Source organism: Bufo bufo, chromosome 2 (genome assembly GCF_905171765.1).
Source record: "Bufo bufo chromosome 2, aBufBuf1.1, whole genome shotgun sequence".
Classification (NCBI taxonomy): domain Eukaryota; kingdom Metazoa; phylum Chordata; class Amphibia; order Anura; family Bufonidae; genus Bufo; species Bufo bufo.
This window is the reverse complement of record NC_053390.1, coordinates 779,895,932-779,919,443: the sequence shown is the minus strand read 5'-3', so window position 1 is coordinate 779,919,443 and position 23,512 is coordinate 779,895,932. Positions and strand designations below refer to the sequence as shown.

At 42.1% G+C, this 23,512-nt stretch overlaps 1 protein-coding gene across 2 annotated transcripts in view; it reads right to left on the bottom strand.

Moving 5' to 3' along the window:
* Positions 1–23,512, bottom strand: part of SORCS2 (sortilin related VPS10 domain containing receptor 2) — an 894,852-nt gene that overhangs the window by 377,984 nt on the left and 493,356 nt on the right. For both annotated transcript variants that reach the window (XM_040419144.1, XM_040419145.1), the window contains exon 3: positions 12,530–12,629. In XM_040419144.1, the coding sequence (XP_040275078.1) occupies positions 12,530–12,629 (100 nt within the window). The remainder of the gene's footprint in view (positions 1–12,529; positions 12,630–23,512) is intronic.

Below are 23,512 nucleotides of genomic sequence, written 5' to 3'. Positions count from 1 at the left end.
TTCATTTACACTGGGGACAGACTGCGCATGTGCTACTTCCCGTGTCAGTTCTCAGTTACCAGCACATGTGCAGCTAGTAATATAAACTGGCCAAGCCCCTGATTAGAAGAAATCTGCAATAAAAATTTGCGAAAATCTTGACCTTTATTGTAAAGCACAGATGTGCAGTAACTTACTCAGCTTCTCTTCCCAGACGTGGAAATAGTCAGATCAGCCGCGAGCCGGCACAACAAGCCGACAATATCCACGCAGCTGTTCTCCCAGCAGACTCACATTCCTGTGGTCTGTGTCCCCAGGCATTGACCAGCTGCATGGAAAGCACCACCTATCTACGCAAGTTTCTTGACCTCACCTATCACATTCTAGAATTCACTTAAAGCAGAATGAATGTTCAGGAAATTGAGTTTTAATATTTCTGACCACCAGTAGAGAATATCTGCACATCTGTCCCATAACTCCCATAAGAATAATTTCCATAAAATATCAAGTTTTTCTTGTTTCAGAGAATATTTGACAAACCGGAAAAAGAAGATGAGATGTAAGAGGTTTATTCACAATAGGAGGTCTATAAAGCAGCCAAACCATTGGGGACAACAGTGAAGCTACACTGAACATGACATGGAAGCTGCCTAGGGTGATGGGTGTCAGGGACGCGGTGCCAACAGGGCAATTGCCTTGGCCATGGTAAGGACCAGAAAAAACTAAGAGTTGCCACACATTATACGATGTAGTAGAGTTGACACTCATGAATTATGAGACATGTTATCTAAACTAAATGCGTTAAGCAAACACCTTCAATTGCTTTTCAATGGCTTTTGTCTCAAGATAACGGGATGAGTCAATAAATTTGAGTTAAGAGTTTGAGTGCTAACCCTCCTACATCTGTAGGTAGGTCTCAACTTCCAGCCGGTAGGACCAACACAAGAAGGTGGAGTCAACAATTGGTGGTAGGTGGGGCCAAGGAAAAAAAATGCAATGGAATTCTTCTTTAAGACAATGGGACCTTGACTCTTAGAAGCAGCTCTATAATCAAATATGGAGACCCATATAGTTGCACTGCTATACTTCAACCCTTAGTCATGCAACAGCTGTGGAGACCAAGATCGTTGGGTGGTCCCAGCCTAACACACATGAACAGAACTGTATTGTGCACTGCCATCAGGGGCGTAGCTATAGGGGGTGCAGAGGTAGCTGTCGTTCCGGGCCCAGGGGCCTGAGGGGACCCAAAGACCCTTGTGCCACATAAGAAGACACTGGTATTTTAGAAAGTCAAGTTATACCTCTGGCTGGAGGGAAGGGGTTAGGTCAAAAACTTTGCCGTTTTCAATTTTAGCCTCAGGCAGCACAAAGGTAATGTCCTACCCTGCCCCTGGCCACAAAGTACTAAGGGCAGGGGGGCCCAAGCTGAATTCTTGCACCAGGGCCCATGAGCTTTTAGCTATGCCCCTGACTGCCATATATTAATATTGGAAGCTGGGGAACAGCAACCTTCAGCACTCCAGCTTCTGTGAAATTACAACTCCCAGCATGCACAGTGAAATGAGGATTCTGGGAGTTGTAGTTTAAGAATAGTTGGAGTGCTTGAGGTTGTAGGCCATCAATACTGATCATGTCGGATCTGAACTCCAGCCACAGAGCTTAAACAGCAGTGCACCCCCATTTACAGTCTTTCCCGGCACAATGGCGCTCTGTGGGGCTGACACTCCTGGTCATCTGGCTGTGGAGGAGACCGCTGGTGGCCACATTCATTGGTATGGGCAATAGACAGCGAAGGGGATGCAGTGCTGACCTACAGTCTGCGAAAGCCGTAATGGTTGACATATTAGTTGTCGTCCAGGTATAACAAAAAAAGGCGTAATAAAAGGGTTATTTTTTTGTAGGAAGGAAATGCGCTTTACCATCTATTTTAGGACAACTTTTAAGATTTCAGCTAAGCTCCATAATAAGTCGCGGATGGAGTAATTGAATGAAAATGTTCATTCTACTTTGCCGATGCATAAAAAGATGAAGAGGTGATTAATTAAATTAGCATTCCTGCATTTAATCTCAAGTACAGCAAATGACCTACATGGCTGAGATAAAAGCAGATTTACATTACCAGGCTCCCTGCACCCACTGAGTAAGCGCCACACATGCAGTGCCGCCTGTTTATGTCACTGGCAGGGTCGGACTGGCCCACCAGAGTACCAGAGGATGCTCTGGTGGGCTCAAGCTCTGACAATAATGGGCCCTTAAAGGTCCTATATACACATTGGATGGGCCCTCAGAATCCTTTCCTCTGGTGGGCCCAAGGGACTTCAGAACAATGCTGGTCACTGGTACACGACCCAACCCCAAAAAAAATTCAGTGGGGCTACTCGCCTATCTCCGGCAGCCCATGTAGAAGAGTGCCGCTGATTTTGAAGGAGAAAAAAAATAAAATATATATTTTTTTTAAATCCTGCACAACCCCTTTAAGAACCATTTGTCGTATGTAGATTCTCCTTATTCCAGAAGTTCCTCTCATAACAAGATCCACTTTGTATGAAAATTATAGCCTAGGAAGCGTCTGGAAAGAATGTTGTCATCTTTGACGATTCCACGGCGAATGAAGACTAAATGGGTGACACGTAACGTGTGATTTTCTTCTGCAAATTAAGCCGCTAAATGCAGTGTATGATTTTCTTCGGAGTTAATGTGCATACAGTGGGCTTCCGGCTTCACATTTACAGTACACAATGTGTCGCTTCCATCTTGTAATTTCTATAATAGGCAGTGTATGGAGAGGCGGTTCTCTTCAGGAGTCTCCACACTCAGACAGTATACATAGGTACAGTACGGATTCATTTTTTATACTAATATTTTTAACTATTGAGAAATATCTCCGCACCGCAGCAATTTTTCTTTTTTTTCGCCTTGTTTTAAATTCCTATAGCTATACCAGGGCATTTTTTATTTTTTTTTGCAAGATAGGTTGTACTTTCTAATGGAACTCGAGTTAGGCAAATTTCTTCAAATTAACCTAAGTGCTTGGGGTAACACAGATTTAGACAGAATTGTGAACAGTATTTGAGAGCAATGGGTCTTTTGTGTATGTAGAAAATGTTTCAGATCTTTGAGTTCAGCTCATGCAAAATGGGAGCAAAACCGGAAGTGTTGCGTTTATATTTTTGCTCAGTGTAGATAACTTCATAAAACCAAATATAATAATTGCCACTAGATGGCAGCAAAGTACACTACGTATAGTGGATAACAGATGGCACAGAATTCTAGTTCAGAAGCCATAGCTGGGACAGCACAAGTGCCAATGTTTTACAGGTTTCACTTTTACAGTTTGCATTGTGCAGCAAAAATTACATATCTTTTTTTTTGTGGGTCAGTATGATTACATTGTTACCAAGTTTACATAGTTTTTCTTATGTTTTCAATAATCTGCAGTCGCCTCCACTTCTGCGTGTAGTTACATCAACGAAGGGTGTGCACTAATCATCTTCGCTGCTCGGCAAGCAGCAGACGACGTGGTCCGCGGGCGCCATGCTAACAAACCAGTGCGCAGGCATTAGAAGTCAGGAGTAGATGTGAAGTCTAGAGCTGTCAATCTAAGGGGAGGGGGGCATGTTTAGAGCACCAGGGGTGTCGCTGGAGCGGTGCTCAAAGCACATAAGCCCGCCTCCTGTTGCTCCAATCACAAAAAAATAATAATAATATTAATTTGTTCAAAACGCCAGCACTTACAAAAAAAAAAGAAAGTAATCATTTTACTCAACTACATCAACCCTACCAGGCTATATGTCTGGTTTAATAGGGTTGATCCTGGTGACAGAGCCTCTTTAAAGTCAATGTCCAGCCTTGAACAATATGGGGAGGAGGAGGAGCAAGGGTGCACAAAGTGGCTTAGGCCCGCCCTCAGTGCACTTAACTCCTCATTTGTATATGGATTAAAAGTACTTTTTCTCCAGAATGAAGCAAAGTTAAAGGTCGTGGATGAATAGCTAGCCCTACAAGGCACTGTGCCTGAATTGTATGGCTTCAGAATCCCTTCAAAAATGACTGGGTTCACACTTGGCCTATTGTGGAATCTGCAACAAAAATGATCGAACAGCTACAATGTGATTTGAATTAATGTCCCATCTGTTGCAGATTTCTACAGATTCCACCCATTGCAATGTAGTGGCTTTAATGCGTTGCCAAAATTTGCAGTAAAATCTGGTGCAAATTTGTTTGCAAATTTTAGTGACAAATTTTCAGGCTACTTCCACAGTATACATTAGCCTAGTGTTTCTTTGTAGCCTATTCTGGCTAGGTCATACTCCGATCCATCATCCCGTAATCTCGGCTATCTACTCTGTACGTGGATTCAGACTTGTGTTTCTTTTTACTGCTTTGATAATACCAGACTGACAACTGACAATGGTCTACCTCCCACCAACTTCCATTTCTTGGTCCTTATCTTCACAGATGTATTGTTTTTTTTTTTTTCCCATTACTTTAGTTTTTGTGGTCGTGTGAGGCTGGAACGGGGGAACCTTTTCTGTGTCCTAATGGACGGGTACAATGTCAGCCTCCAATCACACGCTTATCTAGCCATATAGCATAGCGATTGTCAGAGGTGACTTCTAAATGACAGCAATGCACTCGCTGCCAGATAATGGCTTTTCGATGTGCCGTTTTGTGCCTTTCCTGCAAAATACAACCTGTCACCAGTTCAGACACAAGCAAGTTACAGAGATGAAAAAAAAAAAAAACATGTTAATGGTCTGAGCAAAAAATATCCTTCCATCCTCGAGGGAAAATGATGAAGAAGCCATGTGAGTTATTTACTACGGGGACAGGAGTTATTGCATTGTGACAGACCCGAGCGCCATTGTTACATTATCACATCTGTAGTCTCTGTGAAATCCGATCTGCTGGGCTGCAACTGGTTGATGAAAGTTTTGCTAAAATCAGGGTCAGTCCATGAGCCAATTACTGTGCCCTATCCCGCTACGGGACATACATAATAGATGGCATGCATTAAAAATGATGGAGGAACGTGGCCCCGTTTACTATCATGATGGGGCTTGGTGGCGACTTTTTATCACAGAACTTACTAAAAAGGGTGGTTGAAGGGGGTGAATGGAGAAGGGTCAGATAAGGGAACGTGATAGGTCACTATAGAGAGATGTGAGTTTTAGGGAACGTCTAAGACTGTAGATGTTGTTGGGAATTAATGTGATTGTCTGAGATAGTGCATCTGGGACTGGAAGGTTCAGATTATAGAGCATGTCAAGAGGAGAATGGATTAGGGCAACAATGAGAGTTTTAGATGTTTCCAATAGGGCCGAATCTATCATGAGGCGAGGTGAGCATCTAGCCTCAGGCAGCGACCACCCTTCCTTTGAGGGTTGGCGGTTTACGGCAGGGCAAAGGATTAAGGTGAGTATTTCGTTTTTTTGTGTATGTCAGCACTACTGGGGGCTCTAAAGGGAATGAAGCATTATATATACTAGCAATACAGGGGGCATCACAATACAGGGGCATTATACATACTGAAACTACAGTGGGCATTATAATACAGGGGGGACTACGAGGAGTTATAGCTGCAGGGGGGGCATTAGAACTACAGCAGACATGGCAGGGGGCATTGGGTGGAGCTGCAGGTGGGCATTATAAGTACTGATTCACTGTAGGAGTAGCACTATAAATACTGGGGGCACTACAGGAGGCATTATGAATACATTGGGCATTAGAACTACTAGGGGTACTACAGGGGGAACATTACAAATACTGAGGTCACTGCAGAGGGGCATTATATATACTGGGGACATTATAACTGCAGAGGAGAATTATAAATACTGGGGACACTACGAGGGGAACATTATAACTACAGTGGACATGGTTGGCATTATAACTACCAAGCACTACAGAGGACATAAAAATACTGGGGCTACTACAGGGGACATTATAACTACTGGGACTACAAGGGGCATTATAAATACTGAGCGTGCTATAGGGAGCATTATAACTACTAGAACACTACAGGGGGACTTATTGCTATTGTGGGCTCTATGTGGGTGCCCTATCGAACACCTTATTACTAAAGGAGTGTCTTATAAAGGGGTCTTGTCACTACTCGGGGCACTGAAGAGCCCTTCTACTGGGGAACTATGGTGGCATTATTACTGGGGGTACTGTAGGGCATTATTATTAGTCGGCAAAATATAGAGGGCATTTCTACTGATGGGGCCTTCTTGGGGAGCATTATCACTATTTAGGGGCATTGTAGAGGCAGCCTTACTAATGTGAGCACTCAGGGAATTTTGACTATTGGTGAGACTTTGGGGAGCACAATTACTATGGTGGGAAGCTATCTGTATGGCACTGTTATTTCTGCAGAATAGTATTTGTAGGCATTGGAGTGTACAGTAGGCATAGTACTAGGGGTAGCAGCAGGATAACAATGTTGGGGTACGATGAGGGCGAAGATGATGAAAAAGTGAGGAACCTAAGTTGTTTGTGTGGCAAACTCTGCAGAGGAGAGATGTGGCTGAAAAAAATGACCCTCACAGTCACTAAAAATTTGATAGCAGAGAGATTAGATTGGATAGGCACTCGGACATCTGGAGTAATGCAGAAAAATAGGGTTTTATTCACAAGAATATATCACAGCAGTAAGAACAATTCAAATACAAAAATAAAAAATATTGATAAAATAATGTATTGCAATAGTTACACTCAATAGTAAAAAAAAAAATTTAGATTGTCTAAAGTCTGCATATTGAAAATTTGGGAAAGAAAGTTAGTGTTTTATCGATCGGAAAAAAACACAATAAGGAGAATTATTCATACGAGCTGTTTATCCCGATACAGTTTATTGAGTACCTAGTGGACTAAAGTGCCATATAAACCGTTTGCTTCATCCTATTATATTGAACACCTAGTGGATCAAAGTGCAATAATGGACTAAGGCACCTCCATATCATAGTGTTTTTGCTAGTCATTAAATGGACTACTTGCACAATTGAATCCATTTCCATCTCAATTTTTTTAATTTTTTTACTATTGAGTGTAACTATTGCAATACATTATTTTATCAATATTTTTTATTTTTGTATTTGAATTGTTCTTACTGCTGTGATATATTCTTGTGAATAAAACCCTATTTTGCTGCATTACTCCAGATGTCCGAGTGCCTATCCAATCTAATCTCTCTGCTATCAAATTTCAATTTTGTCTAAGGGAGCCGAGAAGCTAGAATGACCCTTTTTTTCCACAGTATAAAACAAGCAGATTCTGGAGATGTTTTGAGGTGCAGGCAGCATGAATGGGAAAGTTATTTAACATAAAGGGTAAAGTAAAAATCTAAATCGACTATAAATGGGAGTCATGGACATGGCACACACTAAGATGGAAATATCAGGTTTAGGTAGTTGATGGACAATACATCATAGACATTCAGTTTTTGAAAGAGGAGATGACGTTTAAGACAGCCGGACAATCAGTGTTGTTTAGTAGTAATGTAGAGTTGATGTCACAGAATGAGGTATATACAACTGAACCGTGAGGAACCCCAACAGCAAAGGGAAGAGGAGAAGAAATAAAGCCAGCAAATCATACACTGAATGAGTGGTCAGAGATGTAGGGAAAAAACAAAAACAAAAAGAGACCAGTGCCCTAGAGTAAAGCATGGTGACGAGGCATTCGTTGTTTACAGTGGCAGTTGCTGTGGAGATCCAGAAAAATGAGTACAGAATAGTCAACATTGCCATTATCCATTAAGAGATCATTAGACACTTTGTTGAGAATAGGGTATGGAAACTAGAGGACGAAGCAAGAGTAGACCAGACATTTCAGGAGTTTATGGGGGATGGACAGATTAGCAACAAGACTGTAGTCAGCAGCACACGATAGGAAGAAATGTTTTTTTTCATTGTTATGTATAATTTTTCACCCTTAACACACTTAGCTGGGGACTTTCTGGGTTAGATCCCTAGGTCACAGCTATGAGAGGAGTGTGATAGGTGCATTTTTGAGGAAGACAAGCAAGGGAATAGCATTGCCAAGGGTCAATACCAAGAAGGTGATCAGAGATGACAAGACATATCAGGAATGATCCACAAAATAGCCAGAAGAAGAACTGAGATCAATACCACTGTTTAGAGAGCATCAGGCTTCAGAACCAAGACAAGTTCAGGACCAGGAAGGTAAAGTACAAAGAGATATTGCACACAGGCAGGAAACGTTAACCTGAGGTTCAGGTAAGGTATAAAAGTGTGATGTCACTTGAAATTTTATGTCTGTAGTGATGATTTCAATGCCAACTGAACATGGCCAAAAATAGAGGAGGACACGTACTGTATTCCTAATGTCAAACACAGTACCCCGACTCCAGCCACTGAGTCTCCAGTCATCTACTATAGTCCCCTTCTGTAGCTAGACGGAACATCTCATTTCTTTGTTATTCTTCATAGGAAAATGTTTTTCTGAATGCAATAATGTATTATATATATCATTTCTGCCAGGGCATGTAAAACAAAAAAAATGGGTGTGCCTCATGGTTGAGGAACACCAAAAGTTTAGGGAGCACTGTCTTAGAAGATAAGATCATTGGGAGTCTACTAGCTGGAAACTCCATAGATGGCTGAAATGAGTGGCAATAGGCTATGTTCCCATCTTGTTTAACATTTATGTCATGATGTGTATGCTAACCGGATGCTTCTGATGGATGCCATACAAAAAAATAGTGGAATCATGAAATAGTCAAGTCTACTGACCTATCTACTACCCTATTCCATATCGTTCTTTATGCACTATACTGACCTATAGGGACACTTTTTTGGCCTGTGTCTGTCTAATGTAACCCTATGGACACGTTTAGCATGTAGGTCAGGAGCTTTCCTGGCGTAAATGGAAATCAAAAAACACACTGAGGTCAATCTCCGAAGCATACATCATGTAGGAGGCATCTCATCTGATATACTGGGACACACATCGGAGCTCAAGCATCTACAAATGTTTTAAATATCAAATCAATGACGTTGATAGACTGGTGAAGATGATTTTGTCTCAATTCACACCACATTACCAGATCACTTGCCTTCTACAGAATACAGATTGCAATGGACGCCGTGCATTGACCTCCTTTTCATCTTGCTGCACCCCATTTGTTTGATGTATAGCAGATTTCTTTTTTACCCTTGGCTTCCTGCCACAGTTTTGCATTTGGAATACAGTGGACACCTGCTGCATTTTCCAAAGGTGTCCGCGTGGAAACCGCACCAAGAAAGGACGCGTCCTTTCTTGGCACGGTCTTGAAAACCACATAGAAATATGTTGCGACCAGGCCGGTAGCTCAGATCCCCATTGGAAATGGTTTTTGTGCCTACGTTTCACCATGTGAACAAGGGCTAAGGGTTTCGGCATGCGTGCTGCAGTCTATTCTGCTAATAAATGATATCATTATATAGGATATACATTGTCTTCAAGTAAGTCAAGTCATAAAAAGTCATTTTCAGATGGACTTTAGGAAATATTTGATATTTCACACCGTAGTATATGTTTCTGCTATATGTACTAAAAACCTCTGAAAATATTTCGTACAAAAGGCAGCGCCAGTGACATCACATTATAATACAATGTATACAAAGGGTAATGCCATGTACAAAAAGGATGGAGCTTAGGTAATACAATGTATGCAACGTGTGGAGGTCAATGATGTCACAGCACAAGACAATGGATACACAAAGCAGAGGCCGATGAGGTCACATTCTTACACAGTACATACATGGGGTAGAGGTCAGTGATGTCACAGCATCATAAAATGCAGACATATCGCAGAGCTGAGTGATGTCACTGCACCGTACAATGGTACAATGGAAGCAAAGGCAATTCTGTGATGTCACAACATTATACAATGATTCTATGACCATGGTCAGTAGTGTCACAACACAATGCACAGATAATGGTACATTCAGTGATTTATAATATATAAGATAAAACCACGGCACTCGTCTTCTTTACTTTTGCTCTTTTATTTCATAATATAAATCAGTTCAATTATCAGTATGGGTCCATAAAGTATAACAATTATGATAACGGATACGGCTCACATTATCATGAGCCTAATATCCAAAAACAGGTATATCCAAGGGGGCACCACCAATGAGGCTAGGTGAGGCGATTGCCTCAGGCAGCACCAGGTAGGGGCAAGAGAGGGGAAGGGGCAGCAGAAGGACTATGGGCAATGAGCGCTTTCATTGTGGCAAAGGGGTCAGGTTAAGAAATTGGCATGGGGGGGGGCACTGTTTCAGTTTTCGCCGCAGGCAGCAGAAAGGATGGGTATATCAGTATACAGCATGTATAATTACAGGTTGCATATATAATATAAACATGTGTATTATATCAAGGCAAAAAAAATATACGTTCATAAGACTCCCAGAAAGTCAGTATGGAGGTATTCATAGTCCTGGATGGATCATCAATGATTGTATCATACACCCATAGTGCATCAGTGGTTCTGGTAATCAGTATATAAAGTATATAAAGGTGTGCACTAACATAATCACCGGTCCTGCTGACCATGGACCCCTGTGTATTAGCACTGTATAAGCTCTTTAAATTGGGTGCCGGGGTGGATGTGACATCACGGGCCTGGCGGAAGTGACGTCATATGCATGCATACAGAGATGCTGACAGTGAGAGAACTATGGGCAAATGGGTGGAAGTGACATCATGTGTGTGCACATTGGGAAACTCACAAAGAGGGAGCTATGTGTAAATGAGCGGGAGTGACGCCACGTGCCTGCGCGCTAGGATACTAAAAGTGAGGGAACTATGGGCAAATGCCCGAGAATTAAAGGGGTTGTCTCATCTCAGACAATGGGGGTATATCGCTAGAATATGCCCCCATTGTCTTATCTGTGCAGGTTCCTATCTCTTAAACGGAGCCCTGCAAAGTGGTGGCTGGAGGACTCCGGTCCGGCCACCACTAAGCGCTCTCCCCATAGAAGTGAATGGGAGTGCACTGTGCATGACCGGCCACCGCTCCCATTCGCTTCTATGGGCCTAACGGAAATAGTCGAGCCCGCGCTCGGCTGCCCCATGGAAATGAATAGAGGACGGCTGTGCATGCGCACTGCATCCTCCACCACTTTCGGGGATCCATTCTCGATGTAGGTGGGACCTGCACCTATCAGACAATGGGGGCATATCCTAACGATATGCCCCCATTGTCGGAGATGAGACAAACCCTTTAATGGCAGGAATGCTGGCAGAAATATAATCACAATAAAGTGGTGCAAATGAATGGCAGAGCTAAATAGGAGTGTAATATGTATACATAGCACGGTCCATTGTCATAATTGTTTTATGGACCCATACTGATAATTGAACTGATTTATATTATGAAATGAAAGAGCAAAAGAAAAGAAGACGAGTGCAGTGGTGATATTGTATGTACTGCAAGAAACAGCCTTCCACTGGCTCCACCGACCATACTTGGAGTGCGTCATCACTTTGTAGGTACATTCAGCAATGCCTCAACAAAATACAATAAATGCATGTACAATCGGTAGATAGGTTCAAGGTTATCCAGTGCGAGCTAAAGTGATGTCACAATAAGTCTGGATGAGTGGCGTCAGAAAGTCATTATTGCCATCATACAATACATATAATATGGTCAGAAATGTCACAAACTGGTACATTGATAGCGTAAAGGTCAGTATGGTCACAAGAACCTAGAATAAAAAACATCCATATGTTAAGAGCCACACAAAAAATATATAAAGAGACATTCGGCTAGGGCCAGTGATGTCATAACAATCATCCACTGCATACACATTGCATGTATGCTGTACTTAAAGCCAAGGACAGTGATGTCACCACAATAAAAGTGAAATACTGAGGTGAGTGATATCACGAGATCATACAATGGAAACATGGGGTCAAGGTAGGTGATGTCACAGCTGAATAGCGTCAATGTATACTGTATATAGGATCATGTTAATTGATGTCCCAGCTGCACAGAATACATTACATAACAGCAAGGTGATGTCACCACTTCAAGGTAAGTCATGTCACAACATTATTCAATGTATACATAGGGTCAAGTTAAGGGGATTTCATTGAAAGCCTAATCATAAGCAAGCGCTTGGTCAGTGATGATACAACATTATACTGTACATAGGGCCTACAAAAGGACTAGAGACAGAACGGCCTACAACAAAGCTTTTACAAGATCAGTCTCAGTGTTGCCTCAACATTTGAGGCTGAAATTCAGAGACATAATATAAACCAAATTATGAGCCAAAATAAGCCTGAGGTCAAAGACATCAGATGTCACAACATCATACAATACAATATGCACATGCAATACTTGGGTTACATTTCTCCTACAGAAAATATACACAAGGAGAGGACCATTCATATAATATGGTAATGGTCCAAGTTTTGATAATCCACCAGGTCATGGCCCAAAGTAAGGTAAGAGAGGCCTACTACTACTTTGCAGAATCAATACTGGCTGAAAACTGCAAAAGGAAAACCAATAAAACTAGAATCGATAAGTTCTTACCTTCTTCTTGTTGGTGGGACAGATGTAGAACTTATCAATCACTGTGGTGACACCAGGCTGCAGGTTTAGCTTTGTGTATGTAGTTCCATAATCCGAAGACCTGGTGGCAAAAAAAAAGGAGATTATGTCAACTAAAGGTCCCATTGAGATCTTTGAATTTACAGTTACATACTGATGCACAATATACCAAATAGCCATAATAGAGCAGCCATTGCAGTCATGGTGCCCTACTGTACATCCATCTGCCTCATTTCATACTTAGGCTACCACCATTGGACACCATATTACAGAGGTACCATTGCTTCTGGAGGAGAGTATCTCCATAATACAGTGCCATATGGAGGCACGGTACAGCAGCTACGGCTCTAGACATCCATGGAGACTACACTGACTCTTCCAAATTCAAAGGCGATGAACACCTCTGGAGACATATTTTTTTATCATTGCATTCTAGACGTTTTGGGTTAAAAATAATTTTTTCAATTGGTCTTTATGAAACATTTTCAACAGTTTTTCTCTACAGCTTTCACTCTTGGTGTATCTGCAGAATGTAGCTTTCTGCTTCAGAGTGAATCCATCAGGAAGCTGTTCTAAAAGCTCGATCTGTAGCCCTCATAAGCACTCAATTTAGCTAGATTTGTATCAGTTTCATAAGGATTTAGCTGAAATGTGTGTTAGCGAGCTATCAGGAAGTCAGAGATGAGGCCTGTAGAACAAGCCGTCAGAGCGGCTCCCTGATGGATTCATTGAAATTGAGAATCAGATGCAGTGAAAAATTACAATTTAAAACAAAGACCAACTGAAAATTATATGTTTTAAATAGCCCCAAATGAGTAAAATACAATAATAAAACAACTGCCCCCCCCCCCAGGTATCCATTGCTTTTAAAACTAATAATGCACAATAAAAGCCACAGCAAAAACTGAATGTACATTGAACCCTCTCCAAAAGACCATTTCTATGAGAAGACCAGATCTTCTGTGACAGACTTACACCCCCCCCCCCCCCCCCCAATCTTATGTACTTTGGCCTCACTGTACATGCACGTGCTTCTGGCCACAAACAGCATTTCACTAAAGGAGTCGTATAAGGGAAAGATTAAGGATTTTTCCTCCTAGAGACAGCGCCACTCCTACTCATAGGATTTGTCTGATATTGCAGCTCAGCCCTACACACCTAGAAAGGATAAATAAGGCCTAAGGGCTCTCTTACACAGGCTTCCTATGGCTTTTAGTCAATAGAATGGGGATGAGCTGCAATACCAAACACAACCTGTGTAAAAGAGAGGCGCTATTTCTTTAAAAATAAAATAAGAATTCTCTTCTAAATCTACCCTATTTTTTAGGAACTGTTCATAGTGCTGGGTAAACACGTCACAGAATACCCAATGCGGTGCCATGATATTTTTTTCTCATGTTTCTATGTCACCCGTAAGTTCACGTCCATTACCTTGTTTTACATCTACAGTAATTTTACATATAGTTTATGAGCACGCTGATTTGACTATAGGTATCATTTTAATATTTGCTATATTATTTTACACAATTTAGTATTATTTTATATATATGATATTATGTGTATTCTACATTGGTTTCCTCTCTCGCCCAAACCGCATGAAATTGCGGCAGGTTCTGAAACCACCACCCATCACAGAATAATTAGACAAGATGAAAAAATGTGGTGTGTGAGAAAATGGAGAATATGTTATCCTATAGTACATAACCTCACACAAAAAATAATATCGCGCCGTCTGCGGAACCAAAAGAAAACATTATTTTTTAATATTCATACTTCCCAGAAAGCATAATTTATCGACGTGGAAACCTGAGCCTGCTTGTTCACTACAAGGCTTCGTTTTCCCATCGTTTGTATAATGCTATATTTATGGCATTCATTCTCCTCAGTGCAGTAGGTTACTTTTCATATATTGAAAATCAATCCATTAGAAAATGGGAAACATCGGCTGTAAAAATCTCATATTGCTAGATGATTTTAACAGTTTTCTGCTGGAAAAATAAAATGATTTGATGGAATAGAAAAAAAAAGTTAAATAAGTCTTTCAGGCAGAATGTGATTTAAAAAAATATATATATTTAAGATAGTGAAATACTTTTACATTTAAATAAATCCCCGGCATCTGATAATCTGCTCTAGCACAGAAGAGCAATATAATGTGAAATTTCATGAGGCTGCAAGCAAAGACTCAGCAGAGGGAACCAGTTCGCAGTCACTCATTAAGGCATCTTGCATTGCATCTTGTCCCCCATAGCCGTATTGTGGCCCGTATACGGCGGGTCTGCAATACACGGGACAACGGCCGTGTGCATTCAACATCACGGATCCGGACTAATTCACTTCAATAGGTCCGCAAAATCCAGAGATGCAGTGCGCAAAAGGCCTAAGACTTAACTGTCACATTCGCTCTTTTAAAAGTTGGAAAAAAAATTGTCACATGAGGTCTGTGTGGGAGAAAAGGGCCTTTTAATAAAGAGATTTCCAAAATGATCAAAATTCTTGTGACTGTCACAACTTTGATGCAACTTTTTCCCCACAGGGAAACACTCATCTTGTCTAATCGTAACTGTAAGGGTTAGGTTCTCACAGAGTTTTTTTGGTGGAGGTTTGAGGCAGTTTTCTGCAAAACCAGAAGTGAATTTGAAAGGAATTGGAAATATGAAGGAAGGACTTATTCCTCTCCTTCCTGATGGGTCCAATTTTGGCTTTGGCTTCAAAACCTCCTCCAAAAAACTCTGTGTGAACCTACCTTATCATCATCAGATCATCAGATAACAAAGCTGTGTTCACATCAAATTGTTAGGCTAGTTTCACACTAGCGACAGGGGCCTCCGGCAGGCTGTTCCAGCGGGTGAACAGCCTGTCGGATCCGTCCTGCCGCTAGTTCACGTGTGCCCCCGGACTGCCACTCCATCCCTATTAACTATAATGGGGGCAGCACGGCAGCGCACAGGGAGAGGCAGCCGGACTAAAAGTACTGCATGCATTATAGTCAATGGGGACGGAGCGGCAGTCCGGGGGCACACGTGAACTAGCAGCAGGACGGATCCAACAGGCTGTTCCGTCAGGAGTCCCCTGCCGCTAGTGTGAAACTAGCCTTAGATATACAGTTGCAAGAAAAAGTATGTGAAACCTTTGGAATGATATGGATTTCTGCACAAATTGGTCATAAAATGTGATCTGTTCTTCGTCTGAGTCACAACAATAGACAATCAGTCTGCTTAAACTAATAACACACAAATAATTAAATGTTACCATGTTTTTATTGAACACACCATGTAAACATTCACAGTACAGGTGGAAAAAGTATGTGAACCCCTAGACTAATGACATCTCCAAGAGCTAATTGAAGTGAGGTGTCAGTCAACTGGTGTCCAATCAATGAGATGAGATTGGAGGTGTTGGTTACAGCTGCTCTGCCCTATAAAAAACACACACCAGTTCTGGGTTTGCTTTTCACAAGAAGCATTGCCTGATGTGAATGATGTCTCGCACAAAAGAGCTCTCAGAAGACCTACGATTAAGAATTGTTGACTTGCATAAAGCTGGAAAGGGTTATAAAAGTATATCCAAAAGCCTTGCTGTTCATCAGTCCACGGTAACACAAATTGTCTATAAATGGAGAAAGTTCAGCACTGCTGCTACTCTCCCTAGGAGTGGCCATCCTGTAAACATGACTGCAAGAGCACAGCGCAGACTGCTCAATGAGGTGAAGAAGAATCCTAGAGTGTCAGCTAAAGACTTACAAAAGTCTCTGTCATATGCTAACATCCCTGTTAGCGAATCTACGATACGTAAAACACTAAACAAGAATGGATTTCATGGGAGGATACCAAACATGAAGCCACTGCTCTCCCAAAAAAACATTGTTGCACGTTTACAGTTTGCACAAGAGCACCTGGATGTTCCACAGCAGTACTGGCAAAATATTCTGTGGACAGATGAAACCAAAGTTGAGTCTGGAAGAAACACACAACACTATGTGTGGAGAAAAAGAGGCACAGCACACCAACATCAAAACCTCATCCCAACTCTGAAGTATGGTGATGGGGGCATCATAATTTGGGGCTTTTTTTGCGGCATCAGGGCCTGGACGGATTGCTATCATCGAAGGAAAAATGAATTCCCAAGTTTATCAAGACATTTTGCAGGAGAACTTAAGGCCATCTGATCACCAGCTGAAGCGCAACAGAAGATGGGTGTTGCAACAGGACAACGACCCAAAGCATAGAAGTAAATCAACAACAGAATGGCTTAAACAGAAGAAAATACGCCTTCTGGAGTGGCCCAGTCAGAGTCCTGACCTCAACCCGATTGAGATGCTGTGGCATGACCACAAGAAAGCAATTCACACCAGACATCCCAAGAATATTGCTGAACTGAAACAGTTCTGTAAAGAGGAATGGTCAAGAATTACTCCTGACCGTTGTGCACGTCTGATCTGCAACTACAGGAAACGTTTGGTTGAAGTTATTGCTGCCAAAGGAGGTTCAACCAGTTATTAAATCCAAGGGTTCACATACTTTTTTCACCTGCACTGTGAATGTTTACATGGTGTGTTCAATAAAAACATGGTAACATTTAATTCTTTGTGTGTTATTAGTTTAAGCAAACTGTGATTGTCTATTGTTGTGACTTAGATGAAGATCAGATCACATTTCATGACCAATTTGTGCAGAAATCCATATCATTCCAAAGGGTTCACATGCTTTTTCTTGCAACTGTATATATCAGGAGTACTCCCGATGTATTAAGCTGCAACATATGTAACTACATAGCATACAGTGGGATACCTGGCAGAGAGTCAGTCCCACTCTTTGTTCTTCTGTCCATCAGCTGTGAGGCTGTGTCAATAGTCTGTACCCCACAGTCCTGTTAGCAGAAAGCCGAGTTCTTGGTCCTATGTTGGTGACCACAGCTTCTTCTATAGGGGTTCACATTTCCTGCCATTACTGGCACAGACTACAAGTATCCATAATCAATACCCCACCTTTCAGCCCACAGCCAAAGTCACCTGCACCCTGTCTAAATCCTGACCCACTGTCTGGTGACTTCATCTGTCTTTTTTCTCCAACCAAGGAAGCTCCTGTCCATATACGGTAACTGTTATATATGGTTGCTGTCTATACATGGTAACTGTCCATGCATGGTAACTGTCCATACATGGTTGCTGGCCATACATGGTAGCTGTCCATACATGGTTACGGTCCATACATGATTACTGTCCATTACATGGTAATTGTCCATATATGGTTACTGTCCATACATGGTAACTGTGCATACATGGTTACTGTCCATACATGGTAACTGTCCATACATGGTAACTGTGCATACATGGTAAATGTCTATATATCGTAACTGTGCATACTTGGTTACTGTCCATACATGGTAACTGTCCATACATGGTAACTGACCATACATGGTAACTGACCATACATGGTAACTGTCCATACATGGTAACTGACCATACATGGTAACTGACCATACATGGTAACTGTCCATACATGGTAACTGTCCTGTCCATACATGATTACTGTCCATACATGGTAACTGTCCATACATGGTTACTGTCCATACATGGTAACTGTCCATACATGGTAACTGACCATACATGTTAACTGTCCATACATGGTAACTGACCATACATGGTAACTGTCCATACATGGTAACTGACCATACATGGTAACTGTGCATACATGGTAACTGACCATACATGGTAACTGACCATACATGGTAACTGTGCATACATGGTTATTGTCCATACATGGTAACTGTCCTGTCCATACATGATTACTGTCCATACATGGTTACTGTCCATACATGGTAACTGTGCATATATGGTAACTGTCCATATATGGACAAAAACATAACCAGAGCTTCCCTGGCATACATTGTAACCACACAGCAAAAATTGGACGTGAATGGGGCCTTAGAAGTCATGCACATGTAACCTTATAACCTTATAACCATGTAAACTTATGATGCAGACTTCTAGGGGAGACCACCTCAATAAACCACCATACCATAGAGAGAGCATGCCATGCCATATTTTCTGTTGAATTCTTATGGAATTCCTTAGAAAAAAAAAAAAACCTCTACATACCTCTGCGTTAAATCAGAGGAGTGCAGAGGAACATCAAGGCTGGGTGCTGCATTAGAGTTCTCTACAGCAGTCTTGTAAGGAACCCTAGCACAGGCTTGTAAAGCAAATGCTAACATTACAGTATTTTACAGTTTAGATTGAGTTTTACCTATTTTGCCAGAAAATCTAATAGTACTGCAACTCTCAGTTCCCATATTAAAAAATAAATAAAAAAATATATATTCTTGGCCTTTGTGGAAGGACACATTTTCCTACTTTGTCCCTAAAATCTAAATTTAAAAATCTCTTCTAAAACAAGGAAAAACAAGAGTACACAAATGATAATTCCTAAATCTTTTGTACTGAATTAGAAAGAAACCCAACAGATTGTTTCTTACATTTTAAACCAAAAACATATTTCTCCCTATCTGATAAATGTGACATTTTTTTCTAGTTAGATTAAACTTAGATTTTTATCATCATTCTTTTCTCATAAAGACTAAAAAAAAGTGGGCGCTAATCCAGGATGCCTTGTCTGTTGCTTTCCAGCGCTTTGAACTATTCATGTGCCATCTGCATCTCCCAAACTCCCATATTGTTGGATGGAGAAGACAATTTTTTACTTAAAATGTTCAGCAAAAAGGCCAGTCCTGGATTAACATCTCAGAAGGCTTAAGGTATAGATGGTCTGCTGCCAGGCTGAACTCCACCTATCAAGTAGGCCACATCTGACATGCGCACGTAATATCCATAGCAGATTACAGTCTTAGCCAGGCGGATGACATATTACAAATCTCATCCACATGCTGCAGACATTTTCCACATGAAACATTTTGAAATGCGCACTGCACTCATTCTGTTGTGAGGTTGCGGTGGATCTCCACCATTTTCAGGGTATGACCACACATTTGGGTTTTCGTGATCCGGTTTTGGAAGCCAAAATCAGGAGTGAATCATAACAGGAGATAAAGTATTAAAGGGGTTTTCTGAGATTTTGATAGTGATGACTAGAGATGAGCGAATCGAATCCAACAAAGTGGATACATTTGATTCGCCACGAAGTCGAAAATTTTCTCGTGCTTCATGGTAGCAAATCGATTTAACCTGAAATAGTGTAAAAAAAATAATTAAATCAAACTTACCTCCTCCATTTGCTCGCGATGGGCCAGGCACTGCCATCTTGATTGAGGATCTCGGCCAAAATCCCGTGCGTGGTGACGTATGATGTCACCACGCCGGCTGGCGTGTCAACGTCAACCTGAGCAAGATTTCGTGCAATATCTTCAAGCCAGATGGTGGTGGCTGGTCCTTCGCGAGCAAATGGATGCAGTAAGTATGATTACATTTTTTTCTGTTAATTTTACACTGTATTATTACTACCCGATACCGCAATCAGCTATGAACGCAGCACCTGAAAGGTACAATGATGGGGAGCGGCGCTATCACAGCTCCCTGTCATTGCACCCGCACTTTCTAAAAAATGCGCTTCATGACTAAGCAAATTTTTGGGTAAAATTCGGCGAAGCAGCTGAATAGAATTTTCAAAACCTTCGCTTGCGGTATCTCTAGTGATGACATATCCTCAGGATAGGTCATCAGTATCTGATCGGTAGGGCTCCGACACCTGGAACCCCTGCTGATCAGTTGTTTGAGAAGACACCAGTGCTCCTGTGAGCGCCGCAGCATTCTCTGTGCTCACCAAGCACAGCGACGTATATCATATAGCAGCTGTGCTTGGTATCCCGCTCAGCCCCATCGAAGTGAATGAAGGTGAGCTACGATATGTACGGTGCTCTGCTTGGTAATCTGCGAGAAGGCTGTGGCTTTATTGTGAGCACCGATATCTTCTCAAACAGCTGATCCTTGGGGGTCCTGAGTGTTGGACCCCCACCGATCAGAAACTGATGACCTATCCAGAAGATAGATCATCAGTTAAAAAGTCTGGGAAAACCATGAAAAAGTGGACAAAAAAAAGTTGAATTATGTGTTATGAGTAGAGTTACCCTTTAAGTCATTGTATGCTGTAAGAAAAGCTTGACTACGTCTAAATCTTTCTGGAAGATTGATCGCCCACAATATCTAGGTCATATTTCACCAAACCATTAATCTATGCTGTCCCTATCATTATGTTACGTTATCTGTACTATACTGGAGCCATATGTATTTCAGCTCCAGTATTGCTTGGAACGAGCCGGGAATTTTCTGCTCTTTTTAGATGCTATATAATTTTACAGGCAATAAAATATCACTTAACCTCTGGACTTGCTCATGTTCATGTTCTCATTTCCCCAGTCTGTTCGCCTCAACTGCTACTGGCAAGAACCAGTGATCACCCCGCTAAATGAGGTCAAAGAGGCGGCAAATTCTCTAATATCAAATAACAACAACTGCTATCTGGACAAGGAAGCGACATATTGCCGCTAATCGCGTGTTTACCTCTAGGGCTGATTATTCGTCTTAGAAAATGACAAAACCTATACTGACTTTGTACTGCTTTGAAGTAAAGATATTCCTCGGAAGAGCTGGCAAGTTGCATACATTGAAACATTGTGACTAGAGATGAGCGAATTTCATATTTTGAAATTCGTTCACGCTTCGTTTGGTGGTAAAAGGTGAATTGCGTTATGGATTCCGCTACCACGGACCATAACGCAATTCTATGACGGAATGCCTTTAGAGGCATTCCGTTATTCATTTCTTCATAATAGAAGTCTATGGGCTGCAAAACGGATCTGTCCCGTTTCCGTTATGCAGGGGAGTCCTCTCCTGATCCTGAGTCCTCCCCTGCATAACGGAAACAGGACGGATCTGTTTTGCAGCCCTTAGACTTCTATTATGACGGAATGAATTGCGTCATAGTATTGCGTTATGGTCCGCGGTAACGGAATCCATAACGCAATTCACCTTTTACCACCAAACGAAGTGTGAACGAATTTCATAAGCAGGTCATTAATAAGGTGACAAGTTCCCAAAATAGGCTGCCAGTCTCCAAATACCAGACTGAGACATAAGAGAATCCATCAGCTGTCAATCATGCGGCAGCTCCACCCACACGGAGCTGCTCGGCAGTGTACACAGTGGGGACAAAACTGAATAGATCCCTACAACTGTTCTTTATCTAATATAGTAGAACTTATGTATGAACACAGACAGAAAAGGGTCCTTGTGCAAGCACAAAAGTTGGGTTCCTTGTTCTCCAATAGCTCCTCATAGGGCACCCGCTTATTTCACTCTCACAATCAGGAAATGTGAGCCAGGAAGTTCATTAGACTCCGTCTAATTATACAATAAGAAGCTGCACTAAGGTACCCTTTTCTTCTTGCCCCCAGTGTATTCCCCACCAGTTGCACTTATGATATGTCTGCCCCCGTGAACTATGGTTTTGCACAAGACTTGTGCCCAAATATTATTACCCCCAAAAAATTGGTTATTTGGGGTCTCCATATACTCAGGACCACTGTGCAGTTCTGTTGATGTCCCTCATCATGATATACCATTTACTGCCCAACTGGCACTGCCAAACAGTTACCTAACCAACACTACCCAATCCATAAACTAGTCATGTACTTAGCTGCTTCCTGTGCAGCTGCCTTTCTGTTGGTCAGGGGCATCCGGGGCACAAGCCCACTGTACCACGCCCCCATGAAGCCATGCCCCCACCCTGTGAAGCCACACACCCATCATCACCAGGGGAGAGGGGAAGGCCCTTTACAGTAGTTTTTAACCCCTTTCAGCAGTCCCCCCTTCACAGTAGTTATTAACTCCTTTCAGCAGTCCCCCCTTCAGTGAATGGGGGACTGCTGAAAGGGGTTAATAACTACTGTGAAGGGCCTAGCCACCTGGGCAACCCCATAGATCATCCCCCCACCCCCCCTTGTACTTGTTTTGCTGATCAGCTACTTGCGGGCTGCATGGGGCTGAGTTCAGTCACTTCGGCACGCCATCCCGTCCTGCGGCGCGTGATCCCGCGAGACCCGTGACCTACAGCGGCGGATCTCGTGGGATCACGCGCCGCAGGACTGGATTTCGCACCGAAGTGACTGAACTCATGCCCGCGCAGCCCGCAAGTAGCGGAACAAGTACAAGGAGGGTGGGGAATAGCCAAATTATTTTAAAAAAATGCTACCAGGCCAGCATAACATTCGGGGCACTGGACAAAACATCCAGGGCTCAAGCCCCGAATGTTTTGTCCTAACGACGCCCCTGCTGTTGGTAGGAGTGTCAAGTGGAGGATTGGGTGTGCAAGCTCTTGGGGTCCAGACCGTTAGGGCCAGTGGTGCCCTTCAAATGATATGCCCTTTGCCACTACCTAAAAGAAGAATGCTACTTGATCGGGGTAAAGAGGGATATTTATTAAAATTGGGCCAAAGCAAAACCAATGGTTACAGCTTCATTTAAAAAAAAAATTCTGAAAAATAAGAGCTGGAATCTGATGATGGGCAACTGCTACATGTCCTCAATGTGTATTGTATCCTGAGAACAAGGTTCAGTTCCTGGAAGATTAGATTTATTTTGCTTCAATGGGTTTTCTTGGGCTCCTGATATTGGTAGGATAGGTAGGGCCTGCACGGGGTAATATAATAAAACCAATCCCCACGACTCTTCTTCTAATCCCCTGTCACATAGTTTGCCAATACTGATGCGGGGCCTTTTTAAAAAAAAAAAAAAAAGTAAATTGCCGCACAACCCCTTTAACAGGGAACAATGGCCGTTAGTAACTTTGACAATTTTGTGACTTTTGAAACTGTACACTGGAACTCACTTTAAATTAGCAAATATCATAGCTGTGGTCCATTGCCATGCACGGTCCCCTCCCCCATACCTTTTAGCAATTTAATGCATTTGCTGGAACGGGAAGGAAAAAACATTGACTCATATTGTCCATC